This window comes from Dicentrarchus labrax, unplaced genomic scaffold (assembly GCF_905237075.1).
Source record: "Dicentrarchus labrax unplaced genomic scaffold, dlabrax2021, whole genome shotgun sequence".
Classification (NCBI taxonomy): domain Eukaryota; kingdom Metazoa; phylum Chordata; class Actinopteri; family Moronidae; genus Dicentrarchus; species Dicentrarchus labrax.
In genome coordinates this window covers 26,317,144-26,337,292 of record NW_026136706.1, presented here as the reverse complement: position 1 = coordinate 26,337,292, position 20,149 = coordinate 26,317,144, and the positions used below count along the sequence as shown (strand labels likewise).

The window sequence follows — 20,149 nt, the reverse complement described above, 5'->3', positions numbered from 1 at the left end:
GACCGCCCACAGCAATGGAGGGGAGGAGGAGGGGGGAGCACACGAGCCCCAGAGAGAGGACCAGGCCACAAACCAGTTATGGGGAGAGGACTCAGATGACCCATAGAACAGTGACCCGGGCCGCTGGGGAAACAATACTGACACAAAAGTGCGGGCTTATTGGGCGGAAATGGGACAGGAGTCCTGTCAAAATAAAGATGCTGACGTGTCGGCATCAGAACGCCAATATAAACAGCAGAGAAGATTTTTCTCAAAAATGCATTTCAAACGCAAACTCAGTAACGGAGAGTGTGCCCAGAGAATGGCTCTGTTATTCACCATCAGCAGGTAGTGTGTTTTGTTTTGCCTGCAAAATATTTGGCGAGAACAAGGAAAAGTCAGCATTTGTGAGTGGGGGTTATTTTGACTGGAAACATGCTAATGATCGTATAGCAGAACATGAAAGCTGTGACATTCACAGAAAAGCCATGATCGCTTACATCAATCAAGCAGCTGACAGTGGGACAGTGGACTCAGAACTCAAAAAACAGTTCAATGAGGAGTGTGAATACTGGACACAGGTTCTACAGAGAGTTGTTACTGTTGTGAAGTTTTTGGCTGAACAGGGACTTGCTTTCAGGGCCATAGGTTTGGAGACACCGACAACGGCAATTATTTGGGGTGCATGGAGCTGATCAGCCAGTTTGATCCTTTTTTAAAGGCTCATATTGAAAAATATGGAAACGCTGGCAGAGGAACCCCTTCCTACCTCTCCCTGAATGTGTGTGAGGAATTCATACAGCTGATGGGACAGAAAGTGGTCGAGGAAGTAATCAGCAGAGTGAAACTCGCAAAGTATTTCGCTATCAGTGTGGACTCCACGCCAGATATCACACACGTGGACCAGCTGACTTTCATCCTGCGGTACATATCACCAGAGGGCTGTATAGAGGAGCGCTTTGTAAAGTTCCTCCCTATTGAAAGCCACATGGGAGAAGCACTGTTCAACTCAATTATTGGTGTTTTAGAGGAGATGGGCATTGACATTAATAACTGTAGAGGACAATGTTATGACAATGCTAATAATATGTCAGGAGCTTACAAAGGCGTGCAGGCCCGCATCAAGCAGATCAGCTCACTGGCACAGTGGGTACCCTGTGCAGCACATACCCTAAACCTGGTGGGGGTCAACAGTGTGAACTACTATGAGGAGACTGAACAGTTTTTCAGTTTTGTACAAGCTTTGTTCAACTTTTCATCAAAGACCACTTCACGCTGGCAGATGATCAGGGCAGGGTTGCAGCCCAATGATAATAAAAGAATAGAGACTTTGAAATCGCTTTCTGACACAAGATGGTCAGCGCATGCTGTCACAACTAAAGCCCTATGTCAGAACTACGCAGGGATCCAGCAGTCATTACTCAACATTGCTGATGATGAGCACCAGAATTTGAGCACAAGAGAGGAGGCTAGGGCACTGCACAAAAAGATGATCAAACTGGAAATTGCATTAATGTCCAAAATGTGGAATGCCATCCTTCAACGTTTCCAGGGTGTGAGTATTGCACTACAAGCAGTGGAATTGGATCTGTGCAATGCTGTGGATCTGGTTCGGTCATTGCGTGAATATGTAGCAGGCCTCCGGGATCAGTTTGATAGCTTTGAGACAGCTGCAAGGAACATGTCCCCCATTGTGTCTCATGAGTACAAAGCAGACACCAAGCGAAAGAAAAAAAGAAAGAGACAGGCTGATGAGTCATCTGAGCCTGAGTGCGAGCTATCAGGCCACAAACGCTTCTGTACATCTGTGTATATCTGTATCATTGACCGTTTAGTGTCAGAACTGGACAGAAGGTATCAGTCATACAAAGATGTGTGTGAAAACTTCGGGTTTTTAAATGGGTTGCACTTCATTTCCCCCCAAGACCTCCGCTCAGCAGCATTGAGCCTGCAGAGGAAATACAACAGTGACTTGGAAGAGGACTTTGTGGAGGAGGTGGTACAGTTCAGAGAATTTGTACAGGATGAAAATGTGAGCAGCACATCTGCAGTGGAGTTACTGAAATTTTTAAGAAGAAGAAAACTCCATACAGTGTTTCCAAACACAGACATAGCTCTACGGCTATTCCTGACTATGCCAGTGACCAACGCGAGCGGAGAACGGTCCTTCTCCAAACTGGGCTTGGTGAAAAATAGACTGCGATCAAGCATGCAGCAAGATCGAGTCAGTCATCTCACACTGATGTCTATTGAGCATGACATCCTTCGTGATTTGGATTTTAAGGACATAATTAGGGCCTTTTCTTTAAAGAAGACCAGACGAAAGCACTTCTAAAAAGGTAAGAAAGTGCTGTATTTATAGCTTGTGCAGGTTTTAAGTTGTTGTGGTTGTGCATTGTTTTAAGAGAAATGCACATTTATACTGCAAACCTTCTATAAATGTTGCTCAGTTTCATCTTTTTGGTACCTGGCATTAGGCCATGTTGCTATCCATGGTGCTGAATGGAGTGTTTGTGTGTCTGTGCAGGTGCATGTGATTGGTTCACAGGGCCCGCTGAGGCCAGAGAAGAGGCTCCTACTTTGATCTGTTGCTGTTCTTTGCTTATGCTGTTATCAGTTATTATCAATGTTTGTGCAGACAGGTGATGGTTGGTGATGTTTTTCATAATATCGTTTGAAATCATACTTTCACACATTTTGGTTTTATTATCACCATAAGTTGCTGTGTATGGTTGTTAAATAAAGTGTCTTGTGTTTATGCTCAAGTGGGCTCAGTGATATGTTAATAACAATATTATGGTGTTTTCTGGCTCAAAGAGGGAAAACTCACTGTTGTATGTCTGAAATGAATAAAAGAAACTAATGCATTTTGTGATGTAGATTACCTAGATATTACACTTTTTTAAAATGAGACTCTATAAATCAAGGGGATGGGGGGCCTACAAAACCTCTCAGCCCCGGGGCCTAACATTAGGTTAAGGCGGCCCTGGTCGTAGCCATCATCTTCTTCATGTTCATCATGATCAGTCACTACTATTAGTGTAGTTGGTCTGTCTGTCTGTCTGTCTCTCTCCACCCACCTAGAGCCGAAGGGTCTGTCCGAGGTTTCTGCCTCTTACAAGGAAGTTTTTCCTTGCCCCCGTTGCCAAGTGCTTGCTCATGGTGGAACTGTTGGGTCTCTGTAAATAAGGTTATAAGGAGTTTGGTCTAGACCTAGAATAAAATTGAATTGAAATTGTGAATATGAACAATTACATATGGGTTGCGGCCCCTGAAGGGGGTGCTAGAATGCTGGCGGACCTGGTGTCAACCAAGAAGAAAAAGTGCTAGCCCTCTTATTTCAAATCTTTGATTTTTTTTTTCCCATAACACGTCATGGTCAACAGTGTCAAATGTCTTTTTAAGATCCAAGAATACTACCACTGTATATTCTTTATTTTCTATTACAGTTGCTATTTCCTCTATGGAGTGCAAACAAAGTTGTCCTATTGGTTCTAAAATCATATTGATGTTGATCATAGTATGTTATGTTTTGTGACAAAGTAATCCAATATTTAATTTTTTTAAATTCCAGTATTTTAGAGCACTATGAGACTAAAGAAACCGGTCTGTAATTAGGATATGCATGAAGGTATGACTTTAATAATAATAATTTAATTTAATTACTTTTATATCAAAACCATTCCAGTCTGACTCTTAAATGTTTATACAATGTCAATAATTTATTTTTCATCCGTTACAGTATATTTAAATTTGCCATGTCATCTCTCAGCCTTCAGTGGTTGTTATAAAGCAAAATGTCTTGTAGGATTTTTTTCCGTCTTCCATATAAACATTATTCCAGTCTTGAATTATTAGGTAAATGGTAAATATTAAATGGACCTGTACTTGTATGGCGCCTTTCTAGTCTCCACTCAAAGCACTTTTTACACTATGTGCCACATTCACTTTTTCACACACATTCACTTAGTGATGGCAAAGCCCATCAAATGAAAACTAACTTATTCATACACATTCACACACTGATGCACAGCAGCAAGTCAGTGGTAATATCCATGAATCACAGTGACACGCACTGTGCACCGACAGCAAAAACTTCAGGTCATTATGGGAAACTGACTGGCTGATTGGTTTAGATGTTAGTTATTTCAACATGATGTTTTTGATACATTACATAAATTGATTTTAATACACGCTCTATGGAGGTTAATTGTTAACAGAAATGTGTTTTGTGGTTGATAATTACTTTTATCAGCAAGATACGCTGAATAGATTCAGATTTTATTACAGACAGCTTTCATACTTTTTCATTGGAATTCCAGAATGGCGCCGGCGACAACGGCAGCCTCTCATTGCAGCTCCTATCATTGTTGTAGTTTTAGTGTGTTTTCAGTGTTTTTAGCCTGTGTTTTTTTTTTTGCTATTTTTAACTGTTTTCTTGCTTTCTTGTTATTTTGTTCGCGTCGCCTTGATACTTTTTCAGCGTTTTTGAGCACTTTTTATTTTTTGTTTACGCTGGTCTCCATGGCGACGGAGAATCGCATTGTTTACACCCGCGACCAGATGATCGCCCTGGGGTACCCGAGCATCCTGACTGGAGAGAGACCCTCCATACCGGAGGAGCTGAGGATGAGACGGCGAGGCTGCAGATCGGGGGTTAAACGGAGGATGAAGAGGGGGAGGCTTAAACCCTACATCCCTGCAATCATCGAGCAGATACCGGACTCCAACGTCACCCCCTGCTCTCCTCATCCCCGCTGGCGTGGGGTGAATCACCGCAACTTACGGCCTCTGTGTCGGGCTCCCCGGTCAGCCAACGCCGCGGCCCCGCCGGTTCCTGCCAGGATTGGCCTGGTAAATGCTAGATCACTAGCGAACAAGACTTTTGTCTTAAAGGACTTCTTCACGTCCCGAGGATTGGATTTCCTCTGTGTGACTGAGACATGGCTGAGTGTTGGTGAATCCAGCGCTTTCACTGAACTTTTACCCCATGATTGCTGCTACTTTAACGCCCCGCGGATGTCGGGCCAAGGAGGAGGAATAGCGACCGTCTATAAGAATCATTATAAATGTAAGCAGCTATTGCTGTCATCCTCTTTCACCAGCTTTGAATTGAGCTTATTTGAGCTTGGTCGCTCTCACACAGTGTTGTGTGCTGTGGTCTATCGGCCTCCCAGGTACAATAAGGACTTTTTAAATGACTTCTCTGATTTCCTGGCTGAAATCATGCCTAAATATGACCGTGTTCTTATTGTTGGGGATTTTAATGTTCATGTGTGTTGTCCAGATAAGCCAATGGCAAAGGGTTTTTTAAACCTCATTGATTCTTTTAATCTTGTGCAATCTGTGTCTGGACCCACACAAGAACACGGACACACACTTGATCTTGTCTTATCATATGGTTTGCCCGTTTTTAACCTAGAGATATGTGACGCAGTGTTTTCTGACCATATGCCTGTATTATTTGAGGCTGCCCTTGCCTGTCATACAGTTAAACCTTGCGCTGCTGCTCGGGCGCTGTCGCATTATTAACCCTTCCACTGCTGTTCAGTTCTCCGTTGCTTTCAATCAGAACTCCATCTTTCCTGAGTCTGTGTGCAGTACAGAGGTGTTTAGCTCATGGTTTCACTCCACCTGCCAAACTGTTTTAGACACTGTGGCTCCATTAAAATCCAGGCAGCCTAAAACTAAATCTGAGCCCTGGCTAAATGATACGACTCATGCGGTCAGACGTGAGTGCCGTAGAGCTGAGCGCAAGTGGAAGAAGGACAAACTGCAGGTGTCTTTTCAAATGTTAGGGAACTGCTGGCGTCATTATCAAAAAACTGTGAAAGATGCTAAAAGAAAACATTTCTCAGATATTATCCTGTCAAACTGTCACAAGCCTTGTGTTTTGTTTAACACTATTGACTCACTTCTGAATGCCCCACAGACTGCCTGTATAGAGGCGTCCCCCGCTGTGTGTGAAAACTTCCTTCACTTTTTTATTGATAAGGTCACTTCAATTAGGGCTCAAATCTCACCTTCAGCTTATGACCCCTCAATCTCTGTCCCCTGCTCTGCTGTCTTTGACCATTTTGAGCCTGTGACTTTTTCCTTTTTACAAGAGGTTGTTGGTCATTTGAAGCCCTCAGGTTCTCCAAATGATGCTGTCCCCCCTCGACTATTTAAGGAGGTTTTCCCCACTGTAGGACCATCTGTTATTGCAGTCATAAATAGCAGTCTGACCTCAGGTGTGGTCCCTGAAAATTTTAAACATGCAGTAGTACAACCTCTGATTAAAAAACCTGCTCTAGATCCTGCAGTTCTTGCTAATTTCAGGCCTATCTCCAAACTGCCTTTCCTTTCAAAAATCCTGGAGAAGATTGTGCACAGTCAATTAATGGCCTTTCTGGAAGAACATAATATTCTAGAGGTTTTCCAATCCGGTTTTAAAACCGTGCACAGCACAGAATCAGCTCTCTTAAGAGTTTTTAATGATATCTTTTTAGCTACTGACTCTGGTGACTGTGTTATCCTTGTGCTTTTAGATTTAACTGCTGCATTTGACACAGTGGATCATGAAATACTGATCTCACGTTTGAAGCAGTGGGTGGGCATCAGGGGCATAGCACTGGAGTGGTTCAGGTCTTACTTGGCTGATCGAACTTTCTGTGTCAGCCTAGGTGACTCTGTATCCTCCTCTGCTCCTCTCTCGTGTGGGATCCCACAGGGCTCAGTTCTTGGCCCTCTCCTTTTCTCTCTCTATTTGCTCCCACTTGGTTCCATACTTAGGAAGCACGGCTTTTCATTCCACTGTTATGCAGACGACAGTCAGATTTATGTGCCTCTTAAAAAGAAAAATGAATACTCTGTCAGACTGCTACTTAAGTGCCTTGACGACATAAAGGCCTGGATGACTCTGAACTTTTTAAATTTCAATGATAAAAAGACAGAAGTGATGGTTTTTGGTGGCACCACAGGGATCCCCCCTGTAGATCTGGGTTCCTTGGCCCAGTATATTAAACCTAGCATCACAAACCTAGGGGTTAAGGTGGACCCTGAGCTTAAGTTTGACAGTCAGATCAAGGCTGTTGTCAAATCAAGCTTTTTCCATTTGAGGCAGCTGGCCAAAATAAAGCCAATTCTATCAAGGCAGCACTTTGAGACGGTAATCCACGCCTTTGTTACCGCTCGGCTGGATTACTGTAATGCACTATATGTGGGGGTTAGTGGGTCCTCCATCGCCCGTCTTCAGATGGTACAGAATGCTGCTGCACGTCTTTTAACTGGCACATGTAAACATGAGCACATTTCCCCCATTTTAGCCTCACTCCACTGGCTGCCAATTCAATTTAGGATCCATTTTAAAATTATTTTATTTGCTTTTAAATCCCTAAATGGTCTTGCCCCGCCCTACCTATCTGAGCTTCTACACCCCTATATACCCGTCCGCCCCCTCAGGTCAGATGATCAGCTGCTCCTGAGTGTGCCTAAAACTAAGCGGAAGCTCAGAGGGGACCGTGCCTTTGCTGTGTCTGCTCCTAAATTATGGAATGATCTGCCTCTGCACATTAAACAGGCCTCTTCTCTGTCTGTTTTTAAAACCGGTCTTAAAACCCATCTCTTCTCTGTGGCCTTTGACACCTAGTAAGATGTCGACTTTATTTACTTGATTTATTTTTTGTATTTGTTATTTTTACTTTTTGATTGCTTGTTATTGCATGGTTATTATTTTTATTTATGTCTTTTCATTTTATTGTTGTATTATATGTTATTTTGCGCCTCATGTGAGCTGTTATGTCTTTTATTTATGATGTCTTATTTATTCTCCTGTACAGCACTTTGGTCAACTTTGGTTGTTTTAAAGTGCTTAACAAATAAAGTTGGATTGGATTGGATACTCTGCATACAGTGTCTGATAGTTCTATTCTACAAATATTATTTAATTCTTTATTCATCGCAACATCAAACTTTGCCAATTTATATACACCGGCAAACTAATGAACATAATAACATTATTGGAGAGTGCAGTTCATCTTTAATGAGCCTATTATGCTGACAATGGCTTGTGACGTGCTACGGTAAGCGTACTGACTCATTTCCGGTTTACTTCCTGCTCTGTGTACACTGTTTGGTGCTGTAGCTCTGTCAGTGAACGCTAAATCTAAATTAGTTTTACTCGTTACAGCGGTTATTTTCCAGCTTAACGATTAAACGTAGACTAGTCATACCTAAGCACTCGGAGTTAGTCCTTATTTTAGCGACCTTACGCTATTTTCAAAAGTTTTCACTGACGCTAGCTTCATTAGCATTAGCAGTTAGCTATGGCTTCTCCCTCTCCCTCTCCTCTGTCCTGCTCAGTGTGTCAGATGTTTACCTATTCCTCTGCCTCCTTTAATGATAATGGTACTTGTATAAAATGTAGTTTATTTACTGCGCTGGAGGCGAGGCTCAGTAAGTTAGAGGAACGGTACCGCACCACGGAGATATCTTTAGCCGCTATAGTTAGCCAGCCCCCAGTCCGGTGCGGTCCGACCGAGGTAGCTTTTGTTAGCCGTCCTCCGGTAGTTCCCGAACAGCCGGGAAGACAGAGAGGCTGGGTGACTGAACGGAGGAAGAATAAAACGCAGAAGCCCACAGTTCACCATCAACCCATTCACGTTTCCAATAAATTGTCCCCACTCAGCGACACACCCGCTGAGGAACCAACTCTGATTATTGGCAGCTCCATAGTCAGAAACGTGAAGTTAGCGAAGCCAGCGGTCATAGTTAAATGTATCCCTGGGGCCAGAGCGGGCGACATTGAATCATATTTAAAACTGCAGGCTAAAGATAAACGTAAATATAATAAGATTGTTATCCACGTCGGCGGTAATGACACCCGATTACACCAATCGGAGGTCACCAAAATTAATGTGGAGTCGGTGTGTAATTATGCTGAAACTATGTCGGACTCCGTAGTTTTCTCTGGACCCCTGCCCAATGTGACCAGTGATGACATGTATAGCCGCATGTCGTCATTCCACCGCTGGCTGTCGAGGTGGTGTCCAGCAAACGATGTGGGCTTCATTGATAACTGGAAGCCTTTTTGGGGAAAACCTGGTCTGATTAGGAGAGACGGCATCCATCCCACTTTGGATGGAGCGGCTCTCTTATCTAGAAATATGGCGAAGTTTATTTCTAAAACCTGACAGTCCAGAGTTGGGACCAGGAAGCAGAGCTGCTGTCTTACACACTTCTCTGTGCTTTCTTTAGAACAGTCACCCACCCAAAACCCCATATAGACTGTGTCTGTCCCCCGACCACCTAAATTATTTAAAGCAATAAAAACAAGGGGAGTTAAACATAAAAACCTAATAAAAATTAAAACTAACTCCTCAGTAGCACTAAATAAGAGAATGAAATGTGGGCTGTTTAATATCAGGTCTCTGTCCTCTAAAGCTGTTTTAGTGAATAAATTAATATCAGATTATGATATTGATTTACTTTGTCTTACTGAGACCTGGTTGTCCCACGAGGAGTATGTTACTCTAAATGAATCCACCCCCCCCCCAGTCATATTAATACTCACATTCCTCGAGGCACTGGCTGAGGAGGTGGAGTGGCAGCCAGATATGATTCAAGTGTTTTAATGGACCCTAAACCTAAACTAAATTATAATTCATTTGAAAGCTTTGTTCTTAGTCTTTCTCACCCAAACTGGAAAACACTGCAGCCAGTTATATTTGTTATAGTGTACCGCGCTCCTGGACCGTACTCTGATTTTATATCTGAATTCTCAGAGTTTTTATCAAGTTTAGTCCTTAAATCAGATAAAGTAATTATTGTAGGTGATTTTAATATTCATGTGGATGTTAAGAATGACAGCCTTAGTAATGCATTTATATCATTAATAGACTCAATTGGCTTCTGTCAGAGTGTAAATAAACCAACTCATTGTTTTAATCACACTCTTGACCTTGTTCTATTTTATTTATATAGCGCCAATTCATAACAGAAGTTATCTCAGGACACTTTTCAAATAGAGCAGGTCTAGACCGAACTCTTTATAACATTATTTACAGAGACCCAACAGTACCACCATTAGCAAGCACTTGGCGACAAGGGCAAGGAAAAACTGCCTGTTAAAAGGCAAAAACCTAGGACAGATCCTTCGGCTCTAGGTGGGTGGTCGTCTGTCTCGACCAATTGGGGTGAGAGAGAGAAAGAGACAGAGAGACAGACAGACAGACAGGTGCACAGTAACAACAGTATTGGCAATGGCAGTCTAGCAGGACCATGGCAGGAGGCTCCACCAGGATCGATAGGAACCTGCGAGACGAGAAAGCACAAGAACTCCGGGGAAGAAGTGAAGTTAGTAACATGCATTAATTGGACATGAATGAGTGCAGAAAGAGAGAGGAAGAGAGGAGCTCAGTGCACCATGGGAAATCCCCCGATAGTCTAGGCCTATAGCAGCATAACTAAGGGATGGTTCAGGACTCACCTGATCCAGCCCTAACTATAAGCTTTATCAAAGAGGAATGTCTTAAGCCTACTCTTGAATGTGGTGAGGGTGTCTGCCTCCCGAACCACAACTGGAAGCTGGTTCCACAGGAGAGGAGCTTGGTAACTGAAGGCTCTGGCTCCTGTTCTACTTTTAGAGATTATAGGAACCACAAGTAGCCCAGCATTCAGTGAACGTAGTGTTCTAGAGGGGTAATAGGGTATTATGAGCTCTTTAAGATATGAAGGGGCCTGACCATGAAGAGCTTTATAGGTGAGGAGGAGGATTTTAAATTCTATTCTACATTTTACAGGGAGCCAGTGCAGAGAAGCTAGTACAGGAGAGATGTGATCTCTTTTTCTAGTTCCTGTCAGTACTCGTGCTGCAGCGTTCTGAATTAATTGGAGCGTTTTCATTTTTAAAACTTTATTGGGGCAACCTGATAATAAAGAGTTGCAGTAATCCAGCCTTGAAGTAACAAATGCATGGTTTAGTTTTTCTTCATCTGTCTGCGATAGGATGACTCTATCGCTCCTATAAAAATGAAATTATTAAAACATAGGAGACTAGCACTGTGGTACAACCACCAAACCCGCCAGTTAAAGCAAATAGCTAGGAAATCTGAAAGGAAATGGCACTCTTCCAAACTATCAGAATATCAATCAATTTGGTAAGATAATCTTAAAATTTATAGAAAGGCCCTCCGTAATGCCAGAGGAGCCTATTACTCAGCACTAATAGAAGAAAATAAGAACAACCCTAGGTTCCTGTTCAGCACTGTAGCCAGGCTGACAGAGAGTCACAACTCTATTGAGCCACATATCCCCATAACCTTAAGTAGCAACGACTTCATGAGCTTCTTTTATAATAAAATTATTACTATTAGAGAGAAAATTAATCACCAACTGCCATCAACAGCTATCAGTGGCTCTCCAAATTCAGGGACTTTTACTAATGTAAACTCAGATATATATTTAGACTGTTTTTCTGCTATTGATCTTCATCAGTTAACTTCAATAATTTCTTCATCGAAGCCATCAACCTGTCTATTAGACCCGATCCCAACTAGGCTGCTTAAAGAAGTTGTTCCCTTAATTGGCACTTCTTTACTGGATATGATTAATCTTTCTTTATTATCAGGATATGTACCACAGTCCTTTAAAGTAGCTGTAATTAAACCCCTTCTTAAAAAGCCCACTCTTGACCCAGGGGTTTTAGCCAATTATAGACCAATCTCTAACCTTCCCTTCCTCTCTAAGATTCTGGAGAAAGTAGTCGCCAAAGAGTTCTGTGACTTTCTACATAACAATAGTTTATTTGAGGATTTTCAGTCAGGATTTAGAGTTCATCATAGCACAGAGACAGCTCTGGTTAAAGTTAATAATGTCCTTCTGATTGCTTATCTGACTTGTGTCTGTACTTGTACTATTAGATCTTAGTGCTGCATTTGACACCATTGACCATAATATTCTTTTACAGAGACTTGAGCATCAAATTGGCATTAAAGGAACCGCACTAAGCTGGTTTAAGTCATATTTATCAGATCGTTCGCAATTTGTACATGTTAACGATGAATCTTCAATAAGTACTACAGTTAGTCATGGAGTTCCACAAGGTTCTGTAGTTGGACCAATACTATTTACTTTATATATGCTCCCTTTAGGCAACATTATTAGGAATCACTCCATTAACTTTCACTGTTATGCAGATGATACGCTGTTATATCTATCGATCAAGCCCGATGAAATTAATCAATTATCTAAATTACAAACATGTCTTAAGGACATAAAATCCTGGATGAGCTGCAATTTTCTGATGTTAAACTCAGAAAAAAACGAAATTCTTGTTCTTGGCCCCAAAAACCTTAGAGATTCACTGTCTAAAGATATAGTTACTCTAGATGGCATTACCTTGGCCTCTAGCACCACTGTCAGGAATCTTGGAGTTATCTTTGATCAGGATTTGTCATTTAACTCCCACATAAAGCAGACCTCCAGGACTGCCTTCTTTCATTTACGTAATATTACAAAAATTAGACATATCCTATCACAGACAGATGCAGAAAAACTAATCCATGCATTTGTTACTTCAAGGCTGGATTACTGCAACTCTTTATTATCAGGTTGCCCCAATAAGTCCATTAAAACGCTCCAATTAATTCAGAACGCTGCAGCACGAGTACTGACAGGAACTAGAAAAAGAGATCACATCTCTCCTGTACTAGCTTCTCTGCACTGGCTCCCTGTAAAATGTAGAATAGAATTTAAAATCCTCCTCCTCACCTATAAAGCTCTTATGGTCAGGCCCCTTCATATCTTAAAGAGCTCATAGTACCCTATTACCCCTCTAGAACACTACGTTCTCTGAATGCTGGGCTACTTGTGATTCCTATAATCTCTAAAAGTAGAACAGGAGCCAGAGCCTTCAGTTACCAAGCTCCTCTCTTGTGGAACCAGCTTCCAGTTGTGGTTCGGGAGGCAGACACCCTCTCCACATTCAAGAGTAGGCTTAAGACATTCCTCTTTGATAAACCTTATAGTTAGGACTGGATCAGGTGAGTCCTGAATCATCCCTTAGTTATGCTGCTATAGGCCTAGACTATCGGGGGATTTCCCATGGTGCACTGAGCTCCTCTCTTCCTCTCTCTTTCTGCACTCATTCATGTCCAATTAATGCATGTTACTAACTTCACTTCTTCCCCGGAGTTCTTGTGCTTTCTCATCTCGCAGGTTCTCATGGATCCTGGTGGAGCCTCCTGCCATGGACCTGCTAGATTGCCATTGCCAATACTGTTGTTGCTGTGCGTCTGTCTGTCTGTCTGTCTGTCTCTCTCTCTCTTTCTCTCTCTCCCTCTCTCTCACCCCAATTGGTCGAGACAGACGACCACCCACCTAGAGCCGGAGGATCTGTCCTAGGTTTCTGCCTTTTAACAGGCAGTTTTTCCTTGCCCTTGTCGCCAAGTGCTTGCTAATGGTGGTACTGTTGGGTCTCTGTAAATAATGTTATAAAGAGTTCGGTCTAGACCTGCTCTATTTGAAAAGTGTCCTGAGATAACTTCTGTTATGAATTGGCGCTATACAAATAAAATTTAATTGAATTGAACTGACACAGCTCAAATCTTGATCGTACTTGGCAGTCGAGTTAACTTTAGTCTTCATGACGGCACAGCAACCAAGGAAACTAAAAAAGTAGTAAGAATTATTACATCATAACACCAACATTCTAATGCTGCACCAGTTCTATTGAAGCCTATGAGAGATTCTTGGAGAAGCCCACTAAAACCCAACATATCAATGTTTTGTGAATTTCGATGAAAAGAACTGAGACTGAGAGATCCCTCAACGAAATGAAAGAACAGACTAGGCATGAGACGGAAATTTCATGTCATGAATACCTTGGCCAAAATAATCGTAATACACAATATTATCACAATAATCATGAAAATATACTTTGTTCTTTTAAAATGCCACTAAAACATACTGAAATCACTGTACTTTATTATTATTATTATTATTATTATTATTAATAAATGTTGGAGACCAACAGCAAATAAATGAAAGTGCACATTAGGAAAATGCTTGTGTGTTCTTTCATTTGGAAGATGCATCTCTTTATCAAAGGTCACACCAAAGTCTGGCAGCAAACAGCATTAGAATGTTGGAGTTGTGACGTAATGACCCTTCCTTCTTTTTTTGTTTTCTTAGCCCATTAGCCAATTAGCTTTTTATAATGTTTAATACAAGGTATTTCTTGTTTGGTCTGACAATTCATCATCGACAGAAATGTTAACTGACTGTCTGAAAGTTATCTTTCTTCTTCTTTTTCTGAGTGATTAGGTGTCACTCGGCCATCTCGTATGTCAAGTCTGGACATTGCTGTCAACGCACAGCTGCTTAGTCACAATCCAGTCTGCTAGCCGTATGTTAGCGCGGAGCTAACGTGAACTAACGTGAACTAACGTTATAACCTACCTCAAGCTAAAGATGCAAGCTACCACACTAAAGCTTAAAGCTGTAACAGCTAAGAGACCGACAGTCACTGGTCACGGTTGCTTTTAAATGGCTGTTCTTACCTTCGGACGTTAATCTGCAGAAAGGCCTCAGCAGCTCAGCAAAATTTAGGTTGTTCTTGCGAGTCACTCTCTCCGCTTCTTCACTACATAAGACGGCCACCATAGGGACAAACGAGTCCTGAACGAACTCCTGCACAGACTGAACACACTGGGCCATGGTGGACTACCGTCAAAAGCAGCAAGCACACAGAACCGAGTCAATTGTCCTACAATTTGAGAAGCCCGGATTACTTCATTGCTTAAAACAACTCCTCCTCTATTTGCAGACAACAGCCATGTTGAATTCACGAAGCCACTTCCTGTGTAGAGCTGAGACAGTCATGTGATGCCTGACATTTCCATATATATATATATATATATATATGTGTGTGTGTGTGTGTGTGTGTGTGTGTATATGTTCAAGGTCTGGATAGCTTTCTTAATTTTGCAGTCCCTTTTAATGTTAAAAGGGACTGCACTTATGCAGTTTTCCAACCACTCAAAGCATTTTACACTGCATGTCAAATTTACCCATGCATACCCATACCCCTAACCCTAACCCACTTATGGCACAGCAGGTTCAGTATCTCAGTGATTCCCAACCTTTTGCCTTTAGGGATCCCTTTTCTATTGTTGAGTAAACTGATCACCGCTGACTAAGTGACATTTTATGGATATTACATATTATATTCAATAAGAACAGTACAGAACAACTGATACTGTACAAATGTACATAACTCAAAATAGTGAATGCAGGAAGTTTGTGTAAAACAAGAAATTTGAATGCATTTTAAGCAGATTATTTCCTGTGTATACTGCATCAGAGATGAGTTTTCCTGCTAATTTCAGGGAACTGTTATGATTCTCTGTCTACATTTTTAAAACATTTTTAACAATCAAACATACTTCACAGATTTTCTTTTGACAAATTGTGTGTTTTCTCCTCAATGTTCCTTTAGCTCTTTTCTCTCTTTTAACGGTATACTTTTTTTTTTTTTACTGATGTTTTAGTGAATGCTGAAATATAGGATTAGCCTAATATATATATTTAACCCGCCATGAAGCTTTGGCAACGCCTAGAGGGGGTCCTGACCCCTACGTTGGGAACAACCAGCGCTCAAGGCAGGGGCGGTGATTTTTCTCAAACGCCTCGAATCTTTAAGGGTAGAAAGGGAGCAGCAGTGTTGGGCAGTAACTTATTACTAGTAATAATATTACTTTACCTGTAACTAGTAGTGTAACTAATGACTAATACATTTCAGTAATAATAGTACAGTTACCCTGCAAAAATTAGTAGTTACAACATTACTTTAGTTGTCACCCCCCTACTTCTTTGAAATCCAAGAATGCAATCATATCATTTCTGTAATTGTGGAGGAAACTAGCTTGCAAGATGGAAACGCTTAGATTCAATGGCTGGAAATATTCCATTACTTTGATTTTAACAAACAAAATTGGATTTCAGTCATCCTAAGTCATGGGGCACATTTACCAACTTTGTGGTAGGTTTCAAGATTAGTAATGCTGCAAATTCCTATCCTACCTATGTTATGTAACTTAAAAACAATAACATCAGACAATTTTGTCTTTTTTTAGTGGCAGTAGTGAAAAGTGTTGCTCAATTCCTGAGCAATTATTATGATAGTGCACATAGCTGCTGAAATGCGGAAAAAACTCTCCCCAGGGGAGCATGCCCCCAGAGCCTCCCAGGTTTGGGTTAAGCCCCAAATATTTACAACGTCTGTCTCTGAAGGACATTTCAGCATGCAAAATTTCATTTTCAAAAATCAGAAAAAGATGTTTCATGAAAATGCCAGACATTTCCTTTGAGCTGTGGCTCAGGGGTTGGGGCATGTTGTCCACTAAGCAGATGGTTTGAGTGGTCAAAAGACAGAAGACTAGCTATATAAGTACAGTCCATTTACCATTTAATCTTAAAAAATGCACACGTATAACTGTCCATATTTACCACAGTGGGGTACCAAACCACACAAGTACCAAATCAACATCAGACACACATCCACTCCATTTGCTAAATCCTCTAATAAGGCAAGTGTGGCCATTGCCTGCATTATTCCAAACAATCTGAAAGTGTGCTTTTCCATCAGATTTTACTGGAATTATCCTAAATTTCTCCTCTGTGAACTTTAAGTGGTAGTACCTGTGTTGACTCATTTCAACGATTAATGCTGATGACGTTGACAGTTTGCTTGTCGTTGTTACCTTTTCCACAAGGGGTATACGTATGCATACATATGGTCAGGAGTGCTTCTAAACTCCAACATACAATATGATGTTACAAAGCATTGTTATGCAGCATACAAACATATGAAGACCTGAACTGTCACACAGTTTTCGCTGAAAATGCAATCAGCAATGACTGTCTGGGCTTAAATGCTCATAAGCATCATATAACCATGTAAGTCATGTTTAAGTTCTTTATTGTCAAATGCACAACAATTACAGTAAAGCTGTCATTGAAATTCTTTCATTCTCTTCCAGTCAAATGTCAACACAGATGTAATGAACTCTTTCTGACAAACCACAGAAATGGTGTTTCATCTCTGTCTTACACTTTAATACAATATCAGCACTGTAGAAAGCTTATATACAATACAGTAAATACAATTTGGCACATCGTGAGTAAAGGGTAATAAAAGGGACAACCAAACATAGTTAAACAACACTGCATGGAAGAATACAGACACTGCTTAATGTTTTACAGGTATAATGGGAGTAATGTGAAAGTGTGCTGGGGTTACTTGATGTTGCGTAAAATGCGGCGAGCATGACTGGTTTTCATGGTAGCCAGAGCTGCCTCCAATGTGGAGATGAGGTGCAGGAGGGTGCTGGGGTCTGTCTGGAGAACTCTGCTGCTGCTGTCACGACCTCTCTTCAGGAGAAGACGCATCGTCACCATGGGATTGATTTGCTGACGTACTGAGCGACTCGCCAACTAGCAGGAAGGAGTGGGGAAGGCCGCATTAAGAAGTGACAGGGAAACAAAGAGGAGAATTCAGATCTGGACATTGATAAATGGAACATTTACAGCTCAGAGTGCTAAAAACATAAAATGTATGAGCACAGATTATATACCAGTCAGTTTGTAGTGTGCCCTATGTTCCTCCTTTCCACATTCCATACCTTTTTACCATGTTTTATCGCCCATAGGGGAATCCAAGAGGGCACTTTTGTGGCCACCAGTGAACTGATGTGTCTGATCTTGGTAAATATTTAACTGCAAAACTACGAAGTACACATAAAAGACTGCACTTAGCAGAATGTAACCAACAAACATATTCAGCTACTATATTATCCATCTGATTCCACAGCAGTTCCATACACACATGAACACACACACCTGTACATCCAGTCTCCACTCCAGGTTGTGATAGGCAGGCAGGCTGGGGGGCAGCTGACTCAGAATGCTGCGGATCTGACTGTGGTGCTGTAGGTAGATCTGCAACAAAAACCCTCACACACTTAGCTGGAGTGCAGTGAACATACTGACTGAGTCAACAAGTACACTGCTCAGATCATCTCAGATAAATAAAACAGATTAACAGTCACCTGTAAGAGGATCTGGTTAAGCTCTAGACCAAAACCCAAAACCAACACTGAGTCGAGGAAATCCACTTCCGAGATCTGCATGAACATGAACACACACACACACACACACACACACACACACACACACACACACACACACACACACACAAAAAAGATGCATTTCAGTGCAACTACAAACCTTAGGGTTGATGACAAAAATTTGTCAAAAACTAGACACTGATGGTGCAGGGCTGTATTGTACCTCTTTACATAGGCATGTTTTTCTACAAAAAATGTTTTGCACTGGTCAGGGGGAATTACTTGGCTACAAAAATACATTAGACAATACAAGTGTGTCAGAATGTGAGTGAATCACCATGTGTTTGGAGCTCTCTGTCATCAGGAACATCAGGCCTTCCACTCCATGCTGCACCATTTCCACAGGAACACACAGCTTCCCTGCAAGTAGTGGGTCATTATAAACGAACTTTCAAGTCCTGTTAGGTGATACATACGTAGGTGTCAATAGCTGAATTATGTGTAGTAACAACCTTATCCAAGTATGACAATATGAAAATAACTGAATTTCGTATATACACCGATCAGACATAACATTATTACCATAAATGTTTTGAAAACATCTGTGATTCTGTTTTAAACCATTTTGCCCATGACTAGTCCCCTGTCCGCAGTGTCAACTAGTGCTTTAAGCAGCAGTCAGTCAGGTGCTTCATAAGGATTATGAAATGAAAGGTGGAGAGTCTTACTGGCTGCTCCTTCATAGATCTTGGGACTGGTTCCTCTCCTTAGGAATTCCAGCGCTATGCGACCAAACTCTCCAACCACTAAGGACAAAAAACACATGGAGATACATGCATGCATGGAGTCCAGCCTCATTACATGAAATAAGAAAACTCATCTGGAAGACGAGCTGTGGGATGTAACTGAGCCTGACACAGTTTTGTTGTAGACCGAAATTGAACATTAACAGTCCCCTCTGGAGGGAGCTCTTTTTAACCTTGAGCCAGGTCTACATGTTGGTGCAAACTGTTGAGGAGGTTGTGGTGCTAAGTTGTGAATGATCTATGTTGACGTATACTAAACCAACATTGAACAAAAATAGATGTCAACTTTGAAAACAGGGTGTACTTCTTAACAATATTACAATAATGATGCAAATTAAATCACCATGACTATCAATTTTTGCTTATACAGACTGTGAAGTCATTAATGTACTATTTGTCTCTGACCAGGTTGTACAACACTATGTAAAATATGACAGTATCATTGCCTGCATGTACAGTTTTGCATCTGTACTAATTTCATTTCTTATAAATCTAAAATGAGCAAATAATCATAATATCCACCTTTTACTACTTTCGTTTAGTTTATTATCCTTCTGTACTTTTACTTGTAATTTAGTAGTTTTTGATTGTAGGCTAGTATTGCTTTTACTTAGGTAACAAATCTGAATTGTCCTTCCACTACTGTGTGTTATAAACATATACCATTAATGATATTGTTATTGAAGTGCAGTGTGGTAGTTCTGAGCTGAGTTAACTTGGAATTTTCCAGTCTTACTCACAAAATGTACACAGAACAAACCTAATAGAGGAGTTTGTCTATAGAGGCTTTCCCTCAGACAGTCCTCTCTTACCACTGTTCTTACATCTGACTGAGATTATGTTACTGATGTACTGATACGGTCTCTTAAATATTTGACCAATAGCACATTCTTGCCAGTGCAGTTGAACAAATTTCTATCTAGTGTTCACACTCACAATCAGCTGACAGTCAGCAGTTAACACTGGAGAACAAGCTGATCTCTTACAGTCATAGTCCTGATCCTCTGTCATATAAAAACCGGTTATTTACCTGCGGTCTCGACCTTCGAGAGGAAGGCGAGGTGCTCTTTGTGGTCTTCAGACAAAACCAGTAACATCCTAAACAACAGTTCAACAGTCAGAAACAAACGTCCCCATCAATCCGGAAAACGATTTGGACGAGCTTCTTCTTCGTCCGTGTCTAAATGCAGCTGCAACGCTTATTATTGCAATACTGCCATCTTCTGGACTAAAACGGCCTGCACACACAGTTGCGGC

At 41.3% G+C, this 20,149-nt stretch overlaps 2 protein-coding genes across 4 annotated transcripts in view; both read right to left on the bottom strand.

Moving 5' to 3' along the window:
* Window positions 1-14,820, bottom strand: part of trappc8 (trafficking protein particle complex subunit 8) — a 61,106-nt gene extending 46,286 nt beyond the window's left edge. The window contains exon 1 of one of the 3 annotated variants that reach the window (XR_007885167.1): window positions 14,520-14,820. Coding sequence is in view for 2 of the 3 variants with exons in the window: in XM_051403183.1 (XP_051259143.1) it covers window positions 14,520-14,676 (157 nt within the window). In the remaining variant the exon portion in view is untranslated. The remainder of the gene's footprint in view (window positions 1-14,519) is intronic. The other 2 variants (XM_051403183.1, XM_051403184.1) reach the window with 2 other exon arrangements.
* A 2,102-nt stretch (window positions 14,821-16,922) lies between these two features.
* commd2 (COMM domain containing 2) lies at window positions 16,923-20,079 on the bottom strand. Its single transcript, XM_051403404.1, has 6 exons — window positions 19,923-20,079; window positions 18,815-18,892; window positions 18,424-18,506; window positions 18,069-18,143; window positions 17,860-17,958; window positions 16,923-17,454 (listed from the first exon to the last, which is right to left on the bottom strand). Exons 1-6 carry the CDS (start codon window positions 19,987-19,989, stop codon window positions 17,257-17,259), a joined length of 600 nt encoding a protein of 199 aa, XP_051259364.1. The 5' UTR covers window positions 19,990-20,079; the 3' UTR covers window positions 16,923-17,256.
* Between the last annotated feature and the right edge of the window lie 70 nt (window positions 20,080-20,149).